This window comes from Branchiostoma floridae, chromosome 19 (genome assembly GCF_000003815.2).
Source record: "Branchiostoma floridae strain S238N-H82 chromosome 19, Bfl_VNyyK, whole genome shotgun sequence".
Classification (NCBI taxonomy): Eukaryota; Metazoa; Chordata; class Leptocardii; order Amphioxiformes; family Branchiostomatidae; genus Branchiostoma; species Branchiostoma floridae.
In genome coordinates this window covers 3,927,706-3,952,454 of record NC_049997.1, presented here as the reverse complement: position 1 = coordinate 3,952,454, position 24,749 = coordinate 3,927,706, and the positions used below count along the sequence as shown (strand labels likewise).

Sequence of the window (24,749 nt, the reverse complement as noted above, 5' to 3'; positions counted from 1 at the left end):
AAAAAGAAAAATTTAAAACTACCATCGCAATCTCTCACGTCGCTGTTACAACCAAAGCAAATCTAACCAGTCGCTGTCCCATATTGATAACGTTGAGGTTGTGCTGAAAACCGCTTTGGCAACTTAATCAAAACACTGCACATCGTGCGCCCACAAATTCCACGGTAAAGGACGCGAGATGAAACCCTGCTTAGAGGGGTAGAGGATCACGCCTTGTGCTCCTTTCCTTCCAAGCAAAACCCTGCTCTTGGACACTGCGTTCAAAATGGGGAACCACCCTTGTGCCGGAACGCATTCCGGCACCACGATTGTACAAGCAAATCTGCACTTTCTTACAAACGCTACGACGGACGATATCAAGCAAAATGGAGGGAATAGTACCCTCTAAGCTCGTGAAAAGGGTCACCCGGAGCTAGAGGTTGGGCAAAGAAATCCATCCCCGCCGCTTCCTGGGTTGGGAACCGAGAAAAGAACATTGAAGTCTGCGCGTTTGATGGGAGGGCCATGCCATCTATGACGTGCGGGCCGAAACATCGCTCCACCACCTGCCATGCGCCTGAAGAGAGCTTGGCCTCCGAGACAGAATACGTCCTCGAAGGTAAGTCGGCCGGATTCTGGGCCGAAGTGACGTGCCACAGCTTGAGGACGCAATTATATTCCGCCGTCAAGCGAAAGATACTCTTTAACGTGTCAAAGATGGTCTTGGTTCTCCCTCCCCCATGCTTCCAAGCATTTATGACAGTCTGACTATCTACATACGCATCCACACGGGCGTTGACAAGCTCTTGCCCGGCCGCCTGCAAGACTCGATACAGGGCTAGGGCCTCCTTACTTGCAATTCCTAGCTTAGCCTCCCCTGGACGCCACATATCTCCGACATCCCTAGCCTCTGGGCTGTTCACACGAATAACTCCACCCCACCTGGCGCCCGAGGCGTCTGAAGCGATGGAAATCACGACATGTCTCTCATCCCTCCAGGGCCAATCATCCCCCCAATCATCCACAAAAGCCCAATATTCGATTTCCTTGCGCAGATCACCCACTAGTTTAATCTTACCACCCTCTCTACAGAGCTTACCAATAGCTTTGTTACACTCCCTCGTGAATAACTGCGCCGCCGGGACGGCCAACATAAACGAGACCGCCTTACCCACAAATCTCTGCAACGTTTTAAGGGAGACAGTCGACTCATCCAGAATCCCCAGACGGAGCACCCTGAAACTAGCTTTCTTCTTAGCCGGAATACCGAATGAGCATGTGGGAGAATTTATTATGTAGCCTAAGAACACCAAACAGAGCACCGGAACCAGAATAGATTTCGCTAAACCAATGATATAGCCCAATCTTACCAAAATCGACGTCATTATAAATACCCCTGCCTCTGCTCTCTGGAAGTTCTGCTGCGTCGAACGCAACGGTACCAACTCAAGAGAAGCAACACTCTCGTGCTGTCCCGCGTGCCGGTCATCTATATACTGTGTGAGCGGCACGCCTAAAGAACGGATATAACCTGTAGCGGCCAAACCTAGCGTGTTATAAATCATGGCCGATGATTTGAACCCGAACGGCAGACTGTTACAAACCAGCCAGAAGCCCGCCCACTGAAAACCAAGCAATGTCCTAGACTCTGGATGTATAGAGACATGGTCGTAGCCCGACTTATCGTCGCACTTCGTTTGAAACGTGTTTGGCCTAACATACTTGGTAACGTCGACCAACTTATCTAAGACAAACGGGCAATCTTTAATGAATAAATTCAGATACCTCTGATCGCAACACAAACGAGGCTTAGTCGGCTCTACCGTTAGAGGCATTACTAGATAAGGTGGAGCGACTTCACCTACCTTCCCCCAAATTGATATTGCACCCGTTTCCAGCCTATCCAATAAAGTGGAAGCGATAAACTTAACAAAAGGTTTACAAGACGCGTTATTAACAAACACTTGTGGCTCAGGAAAGTCTGCCTTAATACGATTTCCCTGAAACCTGCCCTTAAACGGGGTAATGAATTTGTAGACGTCTACCCCTTTATCCACCCACTCTAAGAGCATATCCTTATCTGGATGGTCGGCCAAAATCATTTGCCACTCAGCAGTATGATGGCCTAATTGGCCTGCTATAAAAGTATTAGGGTCTGGGAACTTGACCATAGCTGCACTCGCTTGCACAGACCCCGACGCGACATCCTGCACACTTGGAGCCTCAGGGTTGGAATCGTCCCACGGCTGACCTTGGAAGTCGACAAATCGGAGCTGTCGCTGTTGCGCCCGCTGCGCCGCCGACTCAGGGTCGAACGGCTCTTGATATTCCCAGTCAGGAAAACACCAATTCCTTCTAGCAAGTTTCCGCTCACCGAACTGCAAGGTTAGAAGAGAGGAAACCCTAACTCTTTTGCAAACTACCCTATTAACAGCGACAACACTCGAGCCAACCAAAGTCAGCCCTGAGACGAACCTCAACCCTTGGTTAAGGGCCTACGTAAGTAGAGGGTTGTTAGTAACCCGGCGAAGTTCGAAACAGGATTGAGAGGAAGGACGAGGCCACGAATACACAACTGGTTTACCCATTACCTTAAAATTACTAAAGAGATGCCAAAAACCTACCCTAACATGCCTCGTTTTACGCAGAGACTTAACGTTTTTACTAACTACCAAGACAGCGAGAACGAGAAAAATGTTTAGATACGCATTCCTGCTCCGACTGGCTAATAGTAGTCAGCTTTTGGAATAAGAGAGCACACCGGGAAGCTGTGCATACACTTTTGTTTACCCAGTCTTCCCCCTTTTTCCTAAAGCAAGTGAAGACGAGTTAACAGCTTTCCCGAATATCGTAACTAGCTGAAAACCTAAGCTAAAGTTCTCTGATGTCTCAGTGACTTTTCCTTTTGTACGAATAAGTTTGTGAAAGACCAGTTATAAATATATATGAGACCCCCAAAATGTAATCTACTTGCTGGTACCCCAACTTTGAACAACGAAACCCTATCCTTTCATTAAGTCTACTGATCCCCGGAGCCCAACCTATACACATGCAAATGCCCTGACTCATATCGCACTGCCACTGGAGGGTAACCCCCACCGACCTCAAACTGTGAAAGGTCCAAGAGTTGAGTGCTTGTACCTACATCTCCAAAACATCTTGTGTACAGTGGAGTCAACGTGATACGTCCTGCAAATCTTAAATGTGACCTGTACCAAACCCAGTGGTTATGAAAGTACACTAAAGGTCTTCGCACATTGAAACCATCAACTAATCTGCCAAAAGCCTCCCTCCACAGTCTAATAAGAACGCTGTATTGAAACGTGTAAAGGAACTCATCTTTCCGCGGCAGTTGAACAAAACCCCCTCAAATTCTGTAATGTGGAATAGGCCACTTGGATACTGCGTTTTGCATTTAATACAAACTCTCCCAACAGATACTAGTTGTCTGGCCACTAGAAAAAACTCGTAACTATGCGGGATGTCTGACCGCTAAAACGACAACCAAGCCTATTTGTGAGCTCACGAGAAACATTTAAAGCTACGCTAGGCTTAATTTCTTTTAACACGCAAGAAACGATTACGGTCTTTATGGAAATATCACTCTTAACTACTACAAAGTGAAGTACTCTTTACGTGGAAACAATAAAAAGGTCACCCGCCCAGAGTTGCTACGAAACTTGCTCAGAAATGCTTAAATGAAAACATAAAATGCGACAGCTCAAAACTACTATCATCAATCGAGTTACTCATAAACTTCAGCGTTCTAAATAAAAAAAAACTTCAACACTTCAGTGAAATAACACTAAGTGTAACTTCAATCAATTACCGAACACTCCGACCATTATAACACCACACATTTTTCCAAGGGCAAGAGTTTAATGGCATGTTCCTTCAAAAACCAAAAACTTACAAAAGCAAAACGATCTCTTCAAACTTGCGCCACATCATAATACAAACTTGGTTGTCTGGTCGTTAACAAACAATGCAGCATAATAAAACAAAGCATAGAATACTAAAAATTAACAATGCTACCAAAACGTCGCCAAATAGCAAAATAACAAATACAAAAAATACCTCAACATAATCACTTCAGGCACAAATCTGCACGTTACCAAATTGATTCTCTGAATTAGTTAAAACGTGCGGCATGATTTACAAATTCCATTCCTTCTTAAAGTTCTTATACAATGTGGAAATTCATAGCAGGTAACAAACAATACAAATCAAAGATACATCTGCACAACTCTGATATTACCACTAGTAACTTACAACCTGTTGCAAAAATATCACATGCCAAAAACACAGTCGCCTCCTGGGCACAGTCGGGGCCGGTCCTTCACTAATACACGCCGAAAAGCATTTTAATTTCAAAACATGTTGCCCCGGCCTCGACCGCGACCACGACCTCTACCCCGTGCAGAAGTCCCAGACCACTGGTGTCGGACTGGCCCGCCCCTATTCAGGGGGCAGTCAAGCTGCAAGTGCCCGTACTCGTCGCACTTCCAGCATTTACCCCTAGATTGATCAAAAGCTCGCGCCCTGGAGAAGGAGGTGGTCGAATAATAATGTCGCTGATACTGATTAGAAACCGACGAAAAAGTTTTAGAGACCTCCTCGTCCTCCTTGGGTCCAAGAGCTCCCAACACCATCCTCCCGAGGTTAGGATGGAACTCATAACCCCGGGATTCACGTAAGGTCGCACTGAATTTCCGCAGATCCGGGTGGTTTACCGCCCGAGCCTTCTCCTCGAGATAAGCCAATGATGAAATAAGACGTGAGGACGAAAACATCGGGTGGGGGATGCGCGCTTGTTCCAAAGCTTGGTACTTGGCCTCCTCCACTTTTTCCATTAGCTTGGCCTCCTCCATGTTTTTCAGTTGTTGCTGTAACTGATTCACCACCTGGGAGGGAACATAACGCACTCTTAAGAACTCCCGTTTCATCACGGATCAATTCTCAATACACTGTCCCAAGAAACATTTGGGAAGCTTAACAATTAGCATTTTCCATCACATCCCAGTAAGCTTGCCAGTCAACAAAAAAATCCCAACAATTGCGCCTGAAAATGACACACAATTAAACTAACAACTCCCCGTCATAAGTCAAACCGCGAGTTTAACATCTGCGGTTCAACACAACAATGCGGCATCTGCGAAAAATCAACAGCCAAAACAATTCCAATTTTAACACGGGCAACGCGCAGTTCCCCCCTACATAGAACAAATGTGAAAACTGACCGAATGCGCGTACACTCTCGACAATTCACATCACCGATACCACATAACTTGCACGGAAAAACACCTTGGCCAAATCACTTCAATTGTATCAATAGGTGCGCGACAAAAAAGTTAACAGAAAAAAAAAGAAAAAAAAAATTTTTATTTTTAAATTTTTTCCAAAAAATCATATCCACCTTTCGCCACTTTCCAAAGCACACATCGCGGAACTTTGCAAGCCAACCAGTTGCTCACTCACTTCTCATGTAACAAGTTAAACGCGATACTCAGCACTCACATAGCCAATCACATTTTACGTTTTTCTAGCCACTAGAACAAATCAAGAACATCACTGCGAAACTAGCGAGCAAACCTTTCGCCAAATCACTTCTGACGTAACGCGGGCAACGCGAACTTCGCACTTACCGAGCGAGTCAAAAACTTTTTGTAAAAGCGAACAAACCACAAATCGTACCCCACAGAATCACCGCTAACTTGCGAGCACACCTTTCGCCAAAACAGTTCAATGCATTACATAGTACTAACCCCGTTACCACGTCAAATACAAATTGATAACATTCCCCCCGTAAATTTACATATGCATCGTTCCGAAAATTGCGAGCATACCATTCGCCAGTCCATCACGGCAACGACACCAGTACGTACAGAAAATACATCAAAATCATACTTTGCGAGCACACCATTCGCCCAAAATGTAACGCAAAATCAATAAAACCTTGCGAGCAAACCTTTCGCCACATCTCATATCGCGTGCATCCCACGTGTTACGTTAACTGTTGACAAGTAATTCATTTACAATTCACAACCAATTGCCGAACACCGTGTACGTTAATTAGCATTACAATTCAACTGCGTAAACACCTGGACCTACGTTTTACCCAAATTCCCGCAAACAACGTACAAAGCACACAACAATACTCGCTACTCAACAAAACAAGCAAAATTAGAGAAACCAAGCAACAAATAAAACACACATTAAATGGAAAAAAGGTAAAACTTACAAGGCCAAACAAAACAAAGTACAGTTCCGCTAAAACCTAATAATCATCCTACGCCGGCCAAACTGACTGAACCAAACAAAAATACGACAGTGCCTACCTCCTGGAGACCACCCTGGGCCTGCTGGCCAGGAACTGGATCCGGAGCTGGAACTGGACCAACGGCCGCTTGTGCTTGGACCGGGGCCGGCGGAACTGGGCCCGGCGGAGCCTGCTGGACAGGAACTGGAGGACCCACGGCTTAAGCTTGACCTGGCGGCCCCGCGGCCTGCGGAACCGGGGCCGGCGGGGCTGGAACCGGCGGGACTGGGGCCGGCGGAGCCTGGGCCTGCTGGCCAACTGGAGGAGCCGCGGCGGCTAGCTGGACCGGTGGCGCCTGGGGCTGGGGAATCGCTGGGGCGCCCGTCCCCATCTGCGCTGCCTGCTGCTGGACTCCGCCCGGCACGAGGGGCGGCGGCGGGGGCGGAGGAGCGTGGCGTTGAGGTCGAATCATAGCCGCCTGTTCCCTCTCCTGGAGCTCGCGAAGGTCAAAGAGGGCTAACTGGGAATTTTCAACGTTAAAATACCCCCTTAAACAGGTGAGAATGTCCAGGTGTGTCGTGAGGTCACGTGGACTACTCCCGACCAGGTGTCGCCATTCAAGAATGGGAAACCAGGTCAGGAGCGTCTATGTACCTCACTTAGAATAGCAATACTTTCCTCACTTTGCCCAGGTGTAACAATGGGTATACTATCTGACTTCTGTTGGGGAGGTAAAATTCGGCAAAAGGAGAGGATTGGGCTTCACCTTCAAATTCCATGCCCTAGACACAGTGGATATTAGCTGACCCACAATATTAACCTCCCTTGAATTATCATTTACAGCTATACAGCTTAGTAATATTCTTTTTACATTTCTAGGCTGTAACAGGAATGGTAACATCTTTAAGTTCCTCCCTCACAAGTTTATGTTCTGAAGTGATTGGTCATCAGTATTGATTCTGAAGATGGCGACAGTGGTCGTTGAAAATTTGATCTGTGTACTAGTATACCATTGTGTTTTCTTCTCCCTGCATTTCCAGGTTGTAACGGGAATGGTAACAACTTTAAGACCCTGCAGGACTGCCAGAGTCGGTGTGTGATCGGAGCCTGCTGCCATCGGACCTACGGCAGGACCAACCGGCCAGACGTCACCATCAACAAGGGCTTCGTGGTGCTGCAGCAGGGGGTCACATGTCAGGTGAAGGAGTGCTCAAAATACTTTTTCAGCCTAGTTGCTTAGGTGGCAAACGTCAGGTAATGCCATCAACATTTCAGGTTGCCCCACTTCTAAGTAATCACTTTCTTCAGATTTGCCCATCATCATTTCTTGCAGATACATCTAGGTGGGAGGAAACCAGTGTTTCAAATGCAAAATTTCAGGTTGTGCACTGAGCTGCCTGGGTTTGAAACTAAGTTGCACCAAGCAAAATGTGGTTATGTTTGCAAGTGTGAAATTGGGTACATTGAGCAATGGATAAAGGAGTAGAGAAGTATTATATTATAGCATATGGAGTGCACTGGTTAATAACCCTGTCTGTGGACCAAGAGGGTTCGAGTTTAAATCCAAGCTGTTGTTGCTCACCTAAGTTGCATGCTACTTCAAAACGCAGTCCTTACAACCAGCATGGTCAGCCATAGCCCAAGTTTCTCATTTGTCAAGAAGAGAAAGAGGTATATCTCTACTGTAACAGTGAATCTGTGAATATTATCTTTTCATGGCATCTGTCTTTTCTGTCACAACCAGTAAATGAGTAGACCAACAGTGAGCTAAACTTGATCAAAAGCACCTTGTTTACATTTCATGTAAAGTTGTCATCACCTTGTGAATTGTTTATTCTTGGTATGTTAAGCAGAAATACAGCACATGTAAAATATGAGATTTTTTGTGACTGCACTGCTAGGTCCGTGACCTAAATGAGTGTCGCAGGTTAGAGGTCATGGGTCCAGGTGACAATGTGAGGAGAGAGGTCGTGGCCTTCCAGCCAGGTCAACAGTGTGAACCTGACACATGCAGGACTCCTCCAGGTAGGGTCATAGGATAAAGGTCAGGTCAAAGTATCTTCTCATGAAAGGTCGCCCTTAAGCTTATGATACCCTGATGATGACCTTTGACCAACAGAATGGCACAAATTGCTGCAGAATGTAGAACTTGCCAAAGACTCAATCTGAAAATGTGCTCCGTAACATTGGACAGGTCACTGTGACATCGCTAAACTCTAAAAATCAGTGGATAGAAAGTGTCATTTAAGGCTTGGAGACTCCTTTGCTGATCAATATTCTTGTTATATGACGGCGACATTAAACAGGAACTGATTTTAATTGGGAATCAGTGTAGGTAAAAGTTTCTTTTTCACATCATGTTTTTAACAGGTTGTGTGGTAATTGGAACAAGAAGATTCTACCGGGCAGGAACGACCTTCAAACATGGCTGCCAGCAGTGCACCTGTGAGCCTAACGGGAACATAGACTGCAGGTGGGGGGCACTACTGTTGTCCTTTATTGTATTCAGAGTCAAATACAGGACACCTATTGTGTGGAGGCCCAAGTTGTTAACTTTTGTTGTTAAGTTGTCATTTTGAGCTTGTGAAAAATAAAGATAAAGATAAAAACATTCTCATAAATTTCCTGTTACGAAGTTCAAATTTCATGATGGGATGACTTTTTTTCCTTCCCAACAAGAAAAGTTCCTGGGACTGCAGGTCCTTTTATGGCTAATTCTTTAAAAATTACAATGGCTTCCCTCAGGTGTGTGCAGATGACAGTTAGGAAGGAGATCAGGGACATGACCAGCGAAGAAATGAAGCGCTTCCACGAAGCCGTTCAAGAACTGAAGGATTCTGGTCCCCGTAACGCCTGGGACGAGTTTCGCGACCTCTACATGCACCACATCTCTGAAGCAAAAGGTGGCGCTTCTTTCTTGCCCTGGAATCGTCTGTTCCTTCGCAGGGTGGAGCAAAAGCTTCAGGAGCTTGACTGCGGTGTTGTCTTGCCCTACTTCGACTTCACCACAGACGTTGGAAACTTTGCCGAGGCGATCATTTGGCAGGCCAACTATTTTGGAGGGAACGGTAAGGGCGCTTGCGTCCCAGACAACCCATTCGAGGGATCGCAGTCCTGGCGACCGTGTTTGGTCCGTGATTTCAACCTCACCGTCCAACTCCCGACCATGGTGGATATGCTGCTTGCCATCAGCAGTAACGACTACGAAACCATGCGCAGCTGTCTGGAAACGTACGCTGCATATGTCAACCTCTTTGTCGGCGGCGATATGAAATCCGTGGCAAGCCCATACGATCCAGTCTACTTTGCAATCTACTCTTACATTGACTTTCTGTACTGGAGGTGGCAAAACAAGCCGGGGAACAGGCCAGACAATTACCCAGAGTTTCTCAAGGAGGTTCCGATGTACCCCTTCCATGTTAGACCCGAGGATGTCTTAAACATCGAGTCCCAGCTCTGTTATACCTACAGGCTTCCTTCCATTGGTACACCGTGTAACAACACTGATGCTGCCACCATATTTGGACAGGATGGGTTCAATGAACTCGGGTTTAACAGACAAGGGTTTGACAGGAATGGATTTGATGTGTATGGATTCAACTTGCAGGTGAGCTGTCAAATTTTATTGCTTCGTCATCTGTTTGAAATCTGAAAGGGAAATCTTTATCAGATCTTATTCTTAATTGACGTTGAATCCTTACTAAGGGCTGCTTATGGTTCATCATCAACTGTTATCACTTTAAGAGATTTTATACTTTACATATACAAATTAAAGCACTTACTAACAAGCTTTCATCAGTCTTCTGAGCCTTCTTGAGTTGAAATGACCTGAATTCTGTACCACTTCACATGAATAAAAGTGTGGTATGATACATCAATTTATCATTCCAAAATTTTCGCTTTGATTTTACTATTACAGGGATATGACCGCAGGGGTAGGCCGGACTCTAGAAATTTCTACAGTGCAGACGGGTACGACCAGTTAGGATATGACAGAAGTGGCTACGACAGACTGGGGTATAACCAATATGGATACAACAAACAAGGTGAGATTTTAGAGGACTTGAAGTTCTTAATTAGTACTTTCAGTTGGTTAGCGCAGGCATTTTTTTTAGCTCTCTAAGTACTTTTGATTTCAACGTAAGGTACAGATGAAACTTAAATTGAAGGACCAGAATAGTTCTGTACACTCAACATTTTTTGCCTTTTTCCTGTGACGTCTGTGTACCTAGTACCTTGCAAAAAGTCTTTGGGTAGAAATTTGCAGATAAACTATAGTTATACATCGTTTGAATACTTTCTGTATATTCTACTTCCATGTATTATTGTTCGATAACTTGTTGGTCTAAAAACAGATTCTATTTTACAACACAGGGTTTAACAGAGATGGGTTTGATAACTCTGGTTATGATCGTAATGGCTTTGATCGCTATGGTTACGACCGTGACGGATACGATAACCGTGGATACAATCGTCAAGGTTACAACCGCCAAGGGGAACAGGACCAGAGTGAATATTATGGACCAGAAGGATTCTGTGATGCCTGCTATGATGTCAGTGGTAAGTCTTAACATTGCGGGTGTCCTCAAAAAAGGAATTGTCAGGGAAAGAATAAATAGAAAGAAGTACCATGAATGATAATATAATGTCTGGGTAACTGAACTTTTTTTACTTTTACATGATGTCATAACATTGAAAAAACATGACACTACAAAATGATGATTTATGATTATTTAGAAAGCCTTTAACTTATTTTTTCTCAGAGTATTAGCAGTTATTGTCCAAGTATGTTACATGTTGTATGTGTGCAGGGCTCGAAATACCACCTGCATATGCACCTTAGTGCAGGTAAAATTGGATCTGTGCAGGTATTTCTGGTGTCTACCTGCACCCAACCTGCACTCCAGGTCCATGTACTGGGTTTTATACATAAATGTTCTATGAATAGTATGATGTAGGTGTATCTGAATTGTTATTAGCTGCATTGACTGTCACCACTTATAAAGTATAACTGCACAGAAAAAATAGCTATAGTTCCTGAAGAATTTTAGTATGATCCATACTTCCTAAATTCATAGTGGTGCAGGTAAGATTTGTATGGTGCAGGTAATTTTCAATGTTACCTACACTAGTGCAGGTATGCAGAAAAAAGTATTTCGAGCCCTGGTGTGGAATAACTATTCTACCATGCAATAGTTTCCATCTAAACAACAGCTCTATTTGTTGCTCACAGGTTTAACAAGAAGTGGTTATGACAGGTACGGGTACAACCTGCGAGGCTACAACCAGCAGAACTGTAACTACTCCTACGGTGGACCTCATGTCACCTCCCTACTGTACCGTGTGCAGGTATGTTACTTGTGCATGTTGTTTCTTCTTTGAATTTAAAGGGGCATTCCACTCCAGAAGGGAGTATTGTTTTCCAATAGATAATGTATCAATGAATGCATAATCAGCCGAACTTTGTGGAATTCACCTTGGGATGAATTACGTGATGTGTGTTTTATAAAACAATAATGACACTCACTAAACCCATGCAGACCCTACCCATGCATTCCCTATACACATAGACACTTTGTTTATCGTACATATTTTTGGAATAAATGAGGTACGCTAAGCACACCGAGAAGGCAAATTGCTCATAAGATAGCAAAGAATACAAGAACAAGACGAGGTTTCTTAGCGAACCTGAATTTAGTTTTGTAACCTTAACTAAAAGTTTTGCATTGTATTCAGCCATAGGATTAATTCAATTAGAGGGTACTTGTGGAGTTTAGTAGAACATTGAATGCTTTTGAGGCATGTGGAGCAACTGGGTACTTTATCGTATAATGTGAAGTAGTATGCAATTATCACTTCCTAAAATGAATATCTATCGAAAAATAACACTCTCGTGTGGAGTGGAATGCCCCTTTAAGACCTGGCGCACCCGTCTTGTATCAGCCAAAGAAAGGCTATGTCACCCCGTAAGGGGTGGTATAACTCTGACGGTGTGGTACAGCCCAATACATGTAGGTCTCGTCATTATACTACCTACCTAAATTCTATAACCAGTGTTCAATAGTTACAGTTGTGTCACATGTAGTTCCTTCATTCTATAAGCTGTTTTGGTACTGGTGGCTCCAGATTTATTGATCTTCATCTGCAGCCAATCGCAGATTAAGTCATCTTCATCTTCATAATGTTGAGACATGGTTTATATGGAAATTGCCTTGATACAGTAAACCAGTTATCCCTGTCATGACCAGTGGAAGATAAGCTCATCTGGTCATTGAGTTCATTTGAGCTAGGCTGATATACATGTAAAGTGATATTAACTTCTAAATCATCAGATCCATTATTTTTCAAACTATTTGCTGTTTTCCTTCCCTTCCAGGACCGACTGTACCAACAGAACAAGAACTTCCTGATGACGATTGAGCGGACCTGTGTGGAGCTCCAGCCCCTGCCCGTCACCTGGTACGAGCAGAACTGGATCCAGGATCGCAAGGACGTGACTCAGATGGTCCCAGTCAGGATCTCCCAGTACCCGGGATCACACTGGGCCGACAGATTCTGTTTCAAGGTAAGTAGATATGTAGTGGATAGTTCTGACGTATATAGTTAATACAGTGAAAACAGCACAAGAAAATTGTAAAGACGTGACTCAGATGGTCCCAGTCAGGATCTTCCTGTAACCCGGATCACACTGGGCAGACAGATTCTGTTTCAAGGTAAGTAGATATGTAGTGGATAGTTCTGACATATATAGTTAATACAGTGAAAACAGCACAAGAAAATTGTAAGGATGTGACTCAGATGATCCCAGTCAGGATCTCCCAGTACCCCGGATCACACTGGGCAGACAGATTCTGTTTCAAGGTGTGTTCCTTAAGATATGTATACGTAGTAGTTGGTACAGTGAAAATAGCCCAAGAAAATTGCAAGGACGTGACTCAGATGTTCCTAGTCAGGATTTCCTAGTACCCCGGATCACACTGGGCCAATAGATTCTGTTTCAAGGTATTATTTTGTGTCTTACAATGTACATCTTACCTTATAAAAGCCTTTGCGCAGTCCACGCCCCTATAAATATCAATAACTGTAGCAAAGGGAAATGTGTTAAACATCTTTTATCATTCCCTCGGTTACATACAGCCTTGAGGTCTGTCAGACGATGGAATTGCTTATTCCTGTCCTCTCAGTCTAGAATGATCCCCTCCTTCTGAAGTCTGTCTAGTCTGCACAATCTGCATTTTTTAGTCTGGTAATAGATGTTATAACTGAATTGCTGTAACTAAATCATAGAGATCGAACAGCAGTTTGATGCAATGATAGATAATAGAGTAAAAGGAGAGCTCAGTCCTGTAAACATAATGTTCAAAATTTTCTACTTTGACGTGAGTTTAGATTGGTTTATTTATTCACATAAAAATATACATAAAATATACAAGGCCTCACAGTCAAACCGTCAAGGTTGACTGAATTGTGCCTGTACTTCACAAAGGCTGCATAATTGCACAATAATAGCACATTAGGTAATTACAAGCATTGTTATAAATTTGGTTTAAAAAACGTACGATTACCTGATCCATTCAAATCTAAATATATAGACAGTACAAAACAAGGTCAAACGATCAACTTTCATCATCACTACAACAGACAGACGGTTGGTATTGCACTTATGGTGTACTGACATTTGCAATTGCATCATTGCATCAAATATACTGATAGGTACCAAATTGCAAAAATCCCCAGAATTTCCTTCAACCAAAACACTTTTTTTAAGCCAAACATTATCTTAAGTTTTTAATCCTGGTCCTTTTTTTGCCTTATCAGGTTGACAACTTCATCTCAGCCTGTGCGTGTGACATGGAGTATGTGATCTGCTGCAAAGTTTTTGTGTTATTAAACTTTTCCAAGACATTGTTAGGTTAAAAAAAAAAAGAACTTTACTTATTGTCAACTTACAAATCCTTAGGTAAAGAAAAATTAACCTTTCAGCCGAGCATTATATTTTTCAACTGCATCACGTTGTTTTGTCACATGTAGGTTGACAACTTCATCTCAGCCTGTGCGTGTGACATGGAGTATGTGATCTGCTGCAAAGTTTTTGTGTTATTAAACTTTTCCAAGACATTGTTAGGTTAAAAAAAAAAGAACTTTACTTATTGTCAACTTACAAATCCTTAGGTAAAGAAAAATTAACCTTTCAGCCGAGCATTATATTTTCCAACTGCATCACGTTGTTTTGTCACATGTAGGTTGACAACTTCATCTCAGCCTGTGCGTGTGACATGGAGTATGTGATCTGCTGCAAAGTTTTTGTGTTATTAAACTTTTCCAAGACATTGTTAGGTTAAAAAAAAAAAGAACTTTACTTATTGTCAACTTACAAATCCTTAGGTAAAGAAAAATTAACCTTTCAGCCGAGCATTATATTTTTCAACTGCATCACGTTGTTTTGTCACATGTAGGTTGACAACTTCATCTCAGCCTGCCCCTGTGACACGGAGTATGTGATCTGCCGACGGAACCCCTGCGCCGGGCTGACCTGCGCAGCCTTCCCCCAGGCAGACTGTCGGGTGGACTTCTGTGGAACCTGCACCGCTGTCTGGTTTGTGGGCAACAGGATCGTCAACTGTGATGGTGAGTTGTCTTTTCTTTTTTTATAGAATGCATTAGTTACATTAGGTACAGGATTGTCAACTGTGATGATGCCAAAATGGCCAAAATTCCCCTTTACCCTTACAAAAAGCCCTTTAGTTCACATTTGTCAACTGTGATGTTGAGTTGTCTTTAGTTTGTTGACTGTCGATAGGCTGCTCAAGGTATATTGAATACACTCAACTAAACATAACAGAAAGATACAAAAACTAAAATTACTAAGAAAGATCTTCTACCCAAATTGAACAGAATTATCAACTGCAATGGTAAGATATGAATCAGAACTCCTCTAAAAGGAAACAATATTAAATTTGTATTTACACTTATTACCCCTTTCTGTGGCACAACTCGATCCTGCATTGTAGGTGTTAGGAACACCTATTTCAGCACCAAGGGCAGTGCCTGTTAAAAAAACAGTTTGATTATTCAATTATTAAAATTCTGTTGTGTTTTATGTTTTGTCTATAGTATTTGCCCCATCTACTGAGACAGTAAATATAGATGTTATGGTGTATTGTTGCCATCTTTGTTTGTTTAGCCAGTTCTCCCAGTTTCTGTGTACCACTTTGACACCTTCCCTCACTACTATGCTGTGCACCATCCAGCACAATAGTTTGCTAGCTTCTCCATCTACTAAACAGTACGCTAAACTTAATCAAAATACACAAAAGTTAAAGCTGATGTGATGAATCCACACCTACCTGTTGCAGGCTGCTCACAGAATGGAGAGGAACATGGGGAAGGGTCGTCATGGCAACCGGAACCCTGCCAGTCCTGCACCTGCCAGATGGGCCGTGTTCTGTGTGCGCCCATCATCTGCCCCCCTCCCCGCTGTAGGAACCCCGTCTCTGTCCCAGGGGAGTGCTGCCCTTCCCCGGCCTGTACTGGTAAGTTTTCACTGTAGTAAATGTATTGGCTAGCAAATCAAATGTTCAATATGGTGGATAAACAGTGCGTGCGCTGGAAACCTTTTTTTTTTGTCTGATCTTTTCTTCCCTTCCCCTTCCATGACAGACTGTGAGTACAAGAACAAAGTGTACAATGATGGAACAGAGTTTATAGATCAGGTGGACGTGTGCCAGACTTGCACCTGTCAGGTGAGCCAGACTTATCTTTTGTTCTGTGTGCGCTGTCATATTTGTTTTAAGTCACTATAACAATTCTATGTTGTAGAATTTTTGAGCATGGTATAACTTAAACAACAGTTGACAAAAGCCTTTCCTGTAAGTAGACTGCTGAATTTTGCAGGACACAAGCTTGACTTTCCCAAAGATGCCTCAGGTTTGCAATAAAGATAATTGACTTTTTGTGGACAATCCTTGGTACAATTGTGTATGTGTAGCTAACATCTATGTAATTTCTTCCTATTCCATAGAGAGGGAATGTGGAGTGTGCGAGGATGTTTTGCCCCCAGCCGCAGTGCTCCAACCCAATCCCACAGCCTGGAAAGTGTTGTCCTGTCTGTCCACAAGGTATAGTAGGCCACATACACATCTTTCTGCACACATAGAACACAATTTTCTTAATATCATAGGCAGTGTATACATAGTTTTCCCCATAGCTTTACTGCCACAATTCATCAGATCTATTTGCTACAGGATGTTTGAAATTCAACATTTGTTTCTTGTATATCAAAGCTTGAGCGATTGCACTACTTCAATTGATAACTAATATAGACATTATGTGTCATCTTCCCTGTCCTGTTTCAGAGTTGAACTGTGGAGACCACAGTAATGGTGACAGATGGCAGCAAGACCCCTGCACCACCTGTACATGTCTGGTAAGCTTAGTGTCATCTGTATCTGTATCTATATAGCCGGTATAACAGCCGTTCAGCGTAACGCACCGCCTACTTGTCATTATCATAGGGTCTAGTATAGATAATTATCATTTAGCAGCATTAACAGTAACAACCTATTGTCAATACCATTAAATAGCAGTCATCATCATCACCATCGTCATCTTCGTCGCATGTCAGTAGTGGTATAAATGTGTCTAATGGTTGTTCAGCACCAAGGACAGGAGCAACATAGTGTAAATGTCATTCAGTAACAAGTACAGTTGTTAAGGTTATCATTCAGCACCAAGGACAGGGATAACGAAGTATTTGTCATTGAATAATGCCAACAGATCTTTGGGTTAGCATTTAGCACCAAGGACAGGAGTGACAAAGTGTTAATGTCATTCAATAATCGATTGATACTAGCAGTTGTTTAAGGAAGATTTTATTCAGCACCAAGGATAGGGCCAACACAGTGTTAACTTCAGTTGCATGTTGTCACAAAATAAGAAGCTGCTATGACCCAAGCGTTAAACTGCCATATAATTGGAGAAATGATATATCTGGTTTATGATATAGCTGACAAAATAAAACTGATTTGTACATGTGAATTTAAAAAGCTATTTTCTGATGTGTTACCATACTTGATGAAACTGCCTTATAATGAGAGAAAATAGTATGTGATATGTTATGTTTATCATGATTGACAAAGAACACTGACTACTATTAGCCATTTTGTGTCTGCTTATCTTAACTGTCTTACACTATGTTATTCGTTGACTTTAGTCAGGTGTTGAGGACTGTGTGACCCAGAGGTGCCCTCCTGCTCCATGTCAGTATCCCAGAATTCCTGCTGGCAGGTGCTGCCCAGAGTGCAAAGGTCAGGGTCATCATTGACTCTCTTGATGTCTAGTCTATAAATTTAAGAAAAAAACAGCTGTTCAGAGATCCTTCTTATGTCCTTGAAAACTAATCTATGCCTGCATTTTTTACCAATAGTCACTCCTTTCATGTTACTCAATTTTGTTTTTCGGTTGGATTTAGGGAGTTTCCTCCAGTTGGAACTACTATAGTCATCAGAGTTTTCTTTCAGCTTTTTAGTGGATTTTCCAGTGATCTATGATCTATAATTGTTCAATGGGGTGGTGTTCCCTTCCAAAAATAATTTCATCAGGTTTGTAGATTATAGAATATAGGAGAATTTGTTCTCACTTTGCTTACGTTTTTTATCAATCTGACACCTTCCTGTTGATGACTTCTTGTTTGATCTTGTACCCCAGGTTGTGAGTATGAGGGCAGGAAACTGAGGAATGGGCAGATCTTTGATGCCGACCGATGCACCAGCTGCACCTGTCTGAGGGGTCAGGTGGAGTGCCGCAGGAGGGAATGTCCTGTCCTGCTGTGCCAGGAACAGTACACACCCCCTGGGGACTGCTGTCCTCGCTGTGAAGGAGGTTAGTTCAACATTACAGTAAATGTCAAGAAGAAGTAATGATAGTCATGTTCAAGAATGTCAGGATAGTTTCATCACATTAGGTCAAATGTACTTTGCACTGATAGGATAAGTCTACAGTCAAACCTGCCCAAGACGACCACCCGGGGGACCGGGAAAAAGCGGTCGATTTGGGCAGGTGGTCGCTGAGAAGAGTATCGACTCAAAACATGCCCGATGGAAACTGTAAATTGTAAATTTAACCCCAAGCTTTTATCGAGCTTTTATACGATACGGTGTTTTAAAGCTCAATATTTGTACACTAACGTTTTAGACAGTAAGGGAACTTTGATGCTGTCAGTTACTATACAAGCCTTTATGCGTCGCTGTGTTCTTGATCGCCGTATCTGAAATAACTACGGTGCACCTTTTGAATTCGATGCCCGGTACGTCCCGATAGCGTACTTACCCACGCGGGTGAATGTAACAGTACAGTTGGACAAAAGCACTACACAGATCTTTCTTTAAAAAGTATGAGGCCATATACATTTCAGCATTCATTCACTTTATAATGATATAGATTTAAAAAAAAAAACAAAGTCGGATTTTCTTACAACGAAATTTCCTCCCATATTACAGTAGACTGCCCCATTGACTCACCCATTGACCGCCGCTATCCTTATTCTAAACATAACATTGTAATGGCAGTCAAAATCCGACGCAAAATCCCGCTAGTAATCATCAAAAATCGATGAAAATCTCAATTTTGAAAGTTATGCGGTCGTTACGGGTCCCAATTTCGGCCGGTCGCGGTCGCGTTGGCCAGGTGGTCGTTGAGAAAAGGTCGCTTAATGCTTACGTCAATGGGAAAAAAAATCGGGACCGAGAAAAAGCGGTCGAAATGACCAGGTGGTCGCTGAGAAGAGGTGGTCGCTCGGGCAGGTTTGACTGTATTTGATACTGATGAAAACAGCAGGATGAGGGTATGTCCCATCTTGCTGTGCCAGGAATAGTACACACACCTTGGGGACTGCTGCCCACGCTGTGAAGGAGGTTGGTTCAACATTGCATTATGTAGATGTTAAACAGGAGTTAGGCCACACCATTTTTTTAAAGGTTATCAGAAATTTATGTAACATCTTAGCTTGAGAACATCATGAAAACAGAAGGCTGTTGTGACTTGAATCTGAATCTGTTTGCTCTCTGAACTGGTGTGCTTCAAGGTACAGACCATCATATTGATATTCCAATATAGATTTTTTTTTAATCTGAGAAGCAAAGAATAAAATCGCTATTGTTCTCAAGCTTATTTGTCATTAAGAATTTGGCGCAGAAATATGCTGAATAGAAAACACTGCTTTTGAGTTTATGATATGGTTCTGACTTCATGGAAGAGCTCTTAGGCAAAGCTACAATATACAATCTGTAGGAGATAATTTATAAAGACTCTTATCAATTCCTGTTTCAGGTTGTGAGTATGAGATGATGACATTTGATGATGGCACCTACTTCACTCCTATGTCCAACCCCTGCCTCAACTGTTCCTGTCTGGTAAGGCAATTCTTTTTCTTCTGCACTGGTAGTTCTTTGTTTAACTTTTGACAGCTAAAGTTGAGTGCATGCTGGAGTATTATAGTTAATGTTAGAAATGTCTATTTCAATTGAGCTTCTTTTTTTACCCTGAACCAAAGCTCCTGGGAGACTACAATGACCAAATTTGCTCCAAAACAGAGCAGTCGTATTGCAAGCAACAAATTTTAGGGGCTGAAAGAAACTTACTGTCGCTTGCATAGTAGGAAATCAATGATGATGATGTAGTAGTAGTCTTGATTAAACAACTTTTAAGCTCATGTTAGATGTATACATTTCTCCTGTTAGCAAGGCCTGGTGAGATGTAACCCCGTCCCCTGCCCTCCTGCTCCGTGTGCTAACCCAGTCAAGCCCCTGGGAAGGTGCTGCCCCATCTGTCCTGGTAAGACTTTGAAATATACTTAAAAGTTTATGAACTAAAGGTGATTCTGAACGATGCATCAATTTCTTGTATAAATGTCCTTCATTGTAACATACATAGACATGGATTACTCTTTAATCATTTCCTACATTTCTATGTCCTGCTAAGTGTTCTGTCTTGTATATGTGTATCTGTGTGTTGTACATTTAGATCCAATTGTGACTGTTACTTGTTATGTGTGTTTAAGGCTCCTACAGTGTGGTCTTTCCTTTGTGTCCATGTCATGGCAGGGACAGGTACATGTCTATCAATTCTCAGTGCTATTACGTCCTGTTGGAAGAAAATCCTCTCCCTCTCTCAATGCCTCAGTGTATTTTCTGTTGTCTAACATGTACATGTACTTTATTCACAATTCCATTGTCTCTAATATTTAGTTGCTGTAATTATTAACTCAGTCTCTTTTTCCAACCAACTTGGCTGACTGCTGCGTAACACTGTGTCAGGGATGCCAGCAGCAGTATAATCAAATACTACTATATTGATGATCACTACAACTAACGTTAACTGTATGTAATCTGTCAGTTTTACATGTAAACTGAGCTTGTTTTGGTACCTAACAATTAGGTTTAATTTGATCATCCTTCTTTTAAGAAAATGAAAAAATGTCTTTAAGAAAATGGAAAAAAGTCTTTCCTTTAGCCTATTTAATGCCATTTGCTTCATCAAAGTAGGTTAGACATTCAGGTAATAAGATACACCATAAAGTAGTTTCTCAAGCATCTGGATATGGTTTTGAAAACGGTCAGTGACACTGATGAGAACTACTGGATAGTAGTTGAAACGTTTGACCATTTCCATAACCATACCCAGTTGCTTGAGTAACTACTTTTTGGTGTGTCATTTGCTTCATTGCTGATATTTTCTGACACTGACAATGCTAACGTTACCATGTCACCAGCCTGCACCCACGACGGTGCAGCATACAGCGAGGGACAGACATGGAGAACACCAGACAACTGTCAGGAGTGCAGCTGCAGGGTATGGCACTACAGAATTTTTTTGTGTGATTTTATTTTTTTTTATCCATTGGTTTGACAGCTGCATAATATGATGGCATGGCAAGACTCTGAAAAAGGTACTAGGGCAAACCCCCCCTTTTTGTAACAGTCTTTAAACCTAAGAGATTACTAGCTTGAGACTCCTATGTTCAGTACATCCAACAGCTCTTGGTAGACTACAGTGGTCAGCTTTCTCCAAAACAGATTAGTCATCTTGCTGGTAACAGAAGGGACTGAAAGAAACTATAGATTTACATGTAACAATTGCCTGCGCAGCAACTGAATGATGACAACGTTGACTAGCTTGTCAATTCCATAGGCTAAGGGAGTTTAGCAGCAGCTGTTCGGGTCTTTTGGTGGTCCAAGTCCTGTCCCAATTGTAACATGACTTGTGTTTTCCCCACAGGGTGGTAGTGTGAACTGTGCTAACCTGCAGGTGTGCAGACAAACCTGTCCACATGGAGTCAGGACACCTGGCACCTGCTGCTCACCTTGTACAGGTAAGACAGCCAGCCTCTGTGAAAATTCAAGCGTCTCAGACGGCGAAACGCCGTTTGCGACAACCGTCCAAGGCGTCTTAAATTATTGGGACGCTTTGGACGGTTACGGCGGCGGACGGCATGGGACGGGCTTTTGAACGCCCGACGAAACGTCCAAGACGGTCCGAACGGCATAACAAACGCTTGGACGCGTCTAGATTGGCACTTTAGACGCGTCCGGTCGGACGTTCGGGACGTCCGAGACGGCGTCTGAAAGCGGGCAGCCGGACGCTCCCGCGCTCCGTCGGGCGGGCCCCCCGCTGGGAACAGACGTCTCTGCGGACGGACCAGACGCCGATTGCGACGGACGTAAATGATGTAATCCAGGCTGCTGGGACGGATCGGACGCCGGTTGCGACGGGCATAAACGGCGTAATCCAGGCCGCTGGTACGGGCGGTAGCCTCCACCACGCCTTCCCACGGGGGGTACAGATCGTAAAATTCGACAGAAAATGGAATGAAAGGCCAAGAGGCTGTCATCGCTATATTATTAAAGGTTAATATCTGGGCCAAACTCCTAGCAAAATATTTTTTCTTCAAGACACAGTTTTAGTTAGTCAGGCAGTACGGTAGAAACTCATAACGGGCCGGTGCATTTAATTTGGAACGTGCGTAGACGGCTGCCCGGACGCCGTTTCTGACGCCGTCCGGTCACGGCTATAATTTTATGGCCTGTTGGGACAAGCGTTGCCACATACCAAACAAACAAATATTCAGCCAGGCAGTGAATTGTAGAAGACCACCCACCACCGGGCCGTCAGGTTTAGCTAAAATCAAACACAACTTGAACAAATTTCTTCGTAAATTGTTTACACGTACTCCGCGGCGTTTAATCAACTTTGCTACATGTACGAAATTCAATCCGGCCTTCAATCGTGTCCGCAGCTTTTTGTGCCGCCGTGCCGACACGTTACATCAGAATGGACGAGCCCACATAACATCAAGGGTAAATACAGGACGTTTGAAATTTTCTATCGTAAATTTTAATTGCACCAGTATTTGCTAAAGACTGGATATATAAATGTGAAATAACGTTAAATTTTCTACAAAGATCATAAGTCATTTTTTTTATTTCGAGGTAGTGAAATAAAGTCTTCCGTTTCATAAGTTCCTAACCCCAAGTAGTTGGAAGAGCCGACTGAGATTTTGATTGGCACCGGCAAAATCGGTAGGTGCTATCTCATTATCTGTTGTCTAAATCTACATTTTAACAGCATTATCATTCTTAATAGAAACAACAGATATTTTTTACAAGTATTCTACAACGTGTTCATAATTCTTTTTATTTTGTGGCATCAAAACAAGATCCTACATTTTATCATTTCTTCGCGTATGTGGGGAGGGCACCCGTAACAACATGTCGTCGGTAAACTTTGCAACAGATGATTGTACAAAATATTAGAATAAAATGCGAAGTATTCACTTACCGGCGCCTGCAAAGTATCGACAATCAGCTAACGGAAGAACCGCTGCTTCTTTTGACGTCTGTCACATCTGTGATTTCTGCTGTCCAAGGTTTGCTGCTTCGAGTAAGTAGTATAATTTTTCCCCCTTGTCGGCGCACGACAAATAATTTTTGTACATTCTTTTTAGTATAAATAACGGATACAGTCATCGCCGTAAACCCAACCTCAGCACACTGTCGTACAAACATCAGCTGCTACGTCTAGACGTGAAGTCCTTGGTCCAAAAGTGCGCAAAATTTAACAAACGGACATGAAATCCACAGAAATAGTCACCTTCTGAACATAAGTCCTGCAACCGCCGGAGTGTTCAACGGTCTGAAATTCGAATTCACCCGCTGAAATTGGCGCATGTGCAGAAGTTAAAACGTCATGTTTCCCGTGGGGATCATAAGAAAAGACGCAGCCGTCTGCCGGCGTCGGGTGACTAAGTATTTTATAGCCCCACCAGTGGCCGTCTCCGACGGCAATGGAAGGTCTTTCAGCCGTTCGGGCGTTCACCATAAAAACTGACAGAACGGCACGGACGCTCACGATGTGTCCGCGGCCGTTTCGGACGGCAATGAACGCGTCCAGAACGTCTGAAACGCGCTCGGACGCCATTGGACGCTTGTAGACGCCGTCCGGGCAGTTTCGGACGCTTGAATTTTCACAGAGGAGGTGCTTACACTGTGTTTACCTGTACCAAATGGCTTAAACCATACAGACTAGCATTACTTCTTCTGTTAGGCTATTTGTGCCCATTCTCCAATGCATATTTTCTCAAAAGATGAGCACTATTGAAATTCAACACAAGAGTTTGGAAATTTGATTTCAGTTAATGATATCTCTGTGAATACTTGAAAGCTTCAGTCTTAATTTGCCTTTACAAGGATATTCCACTTGTTATGATCTTACACTCATGGGTTGAGCACCCAGGGACACTTCCGTGAGTAGGTCACGAAAAAAGATTAAATTCCTCAACTTTTTGTGCTGATTGTAGTATCAGCAAATATCCTAATCATACAACAATAAAAAAGGTCAAAAGCCATAACTCCTTTTCATACCTTACAGATTGCTTCTATGAAGGCCAGTCCATCAGGAATGGGATGACATTTGTGGCACAGGGAGACCTCTGTAACCAGTGCAGGTGCTCTGTAAGTATACCAGTTTGGTGTTTCCAAAGTAGTGTTGGCAGACTTGATTTGTGCTCTTGTGATATTTTTAATGTTGATTCCAAACTCGTTGGAGAAGAAAATTATCCTGACTGTCAATCACAATAATTGATTTATCCAATGATAGCATGACAATAATTTTTTTAGTTGCATTTTATATTTTGATGAGGGTGGCTGATGCTTAAGAATGGGTCCTCACTCACTGATGATTATCAATCAGATTAAGCATGTATCTGAAATTAGATGTGATAAATAAGATAGATACTGGATAGATGAAGAAAAGCAACAACATGCACATGTACATGTATATCTGTGTATATATTTGTGTCATGTTGGAAGACCTATATTGTGTTTTACCTGCCCCAGTATGGAGTTGTCCAGTGCGTCCGTGAGCAGTGCCAGCCTGTCAATTGTGTGGATGTAGAAGTGCCCCCTGGCAGCTGCTGCCCTGTCTGCAGAGGTAGGAAAGTTGAAATCTTTGCTATCTC

The 24,749-nt window shown here is 42.9% G+C and overlaps 1 protein-coding gene across 1 annotated transcript in view; it reads left to right on the top strand.

Annotated features, from left to right (window-relative positions):
- The window catches only part of LOC118407080 (kielin/chordin-like protein), a 108,781-nt gene that overhangs the window by 52,294 nt on the left and 31,738 nt on the right, over positions 1–24,749 (top strand). The window contains exons 9-29 of the mRNA XM_035807499.1: positions 7,279–7,436; positions 8,140–8,263; positions 8,609–8,711; positions 8,984–9,845; positions 10,158–10,284; positions 10,613–10,798; positions 11,472–11,587; positions 12,615–12,803; positions 14,695–14,866; positions 15,595–15,771; positions 15,899–15,981; positions 16,260–16,356; positions 16,594–16,664; positions 17,451–17,544; positions 17,945–18,118; positions 19,565–19,647; positions 19,975–20,068; positions 21,006–21,085; positions 21,512–21,605; positions 24,161–24,243; positions 24,628–24,721. Of these exons, the coding sequence (XP_035663392.1) occupies positions 7,279–7,436; positions 8,140–8,263; positions 8,609–8,711; positions 8,984–9,845; positions 10,158–10,284; positions 10,613–10,798; positions 11,472–11,587; positions 12,615–12,803; positions 14,695–14,866; positions 15,595–15,771; positions 15,899–15,981; positions 16,260–16,356; positions 16,594–16,664; positions 17,451–17,544; positions 17,945–18,118; positions 19,565–19,647; positions 19,975–20,068; positions 21,006–21,085; positions 21,512–21,605; positions 24,161–24,243; positions 24,628–24,721 (3,261 nt within the window). The remainder of the gene's footprint in view (positions 1–7,278; positions 7,437–8,139; positions 8,264–8,608; positions 8,712–8,983; positions 9,846–10,157; positions 10,285–10,612; positions 10,799–11,471; positions 11,588–12,614; positions 12,804–14,694; positions 14,867–15,594; positions 15,772–15,898; positions 15,982–16,259; positions 16,357–16,593; positions 16,665–17,450; positions 17,545–17,944; positions 18,119–19,564; positions 19,648–19,974; positions 20,069–21,005; positions 21,086–21,511; positions 21,606–24,160; positions 24,244–24,627; positions 24,722–24,749) is intronic.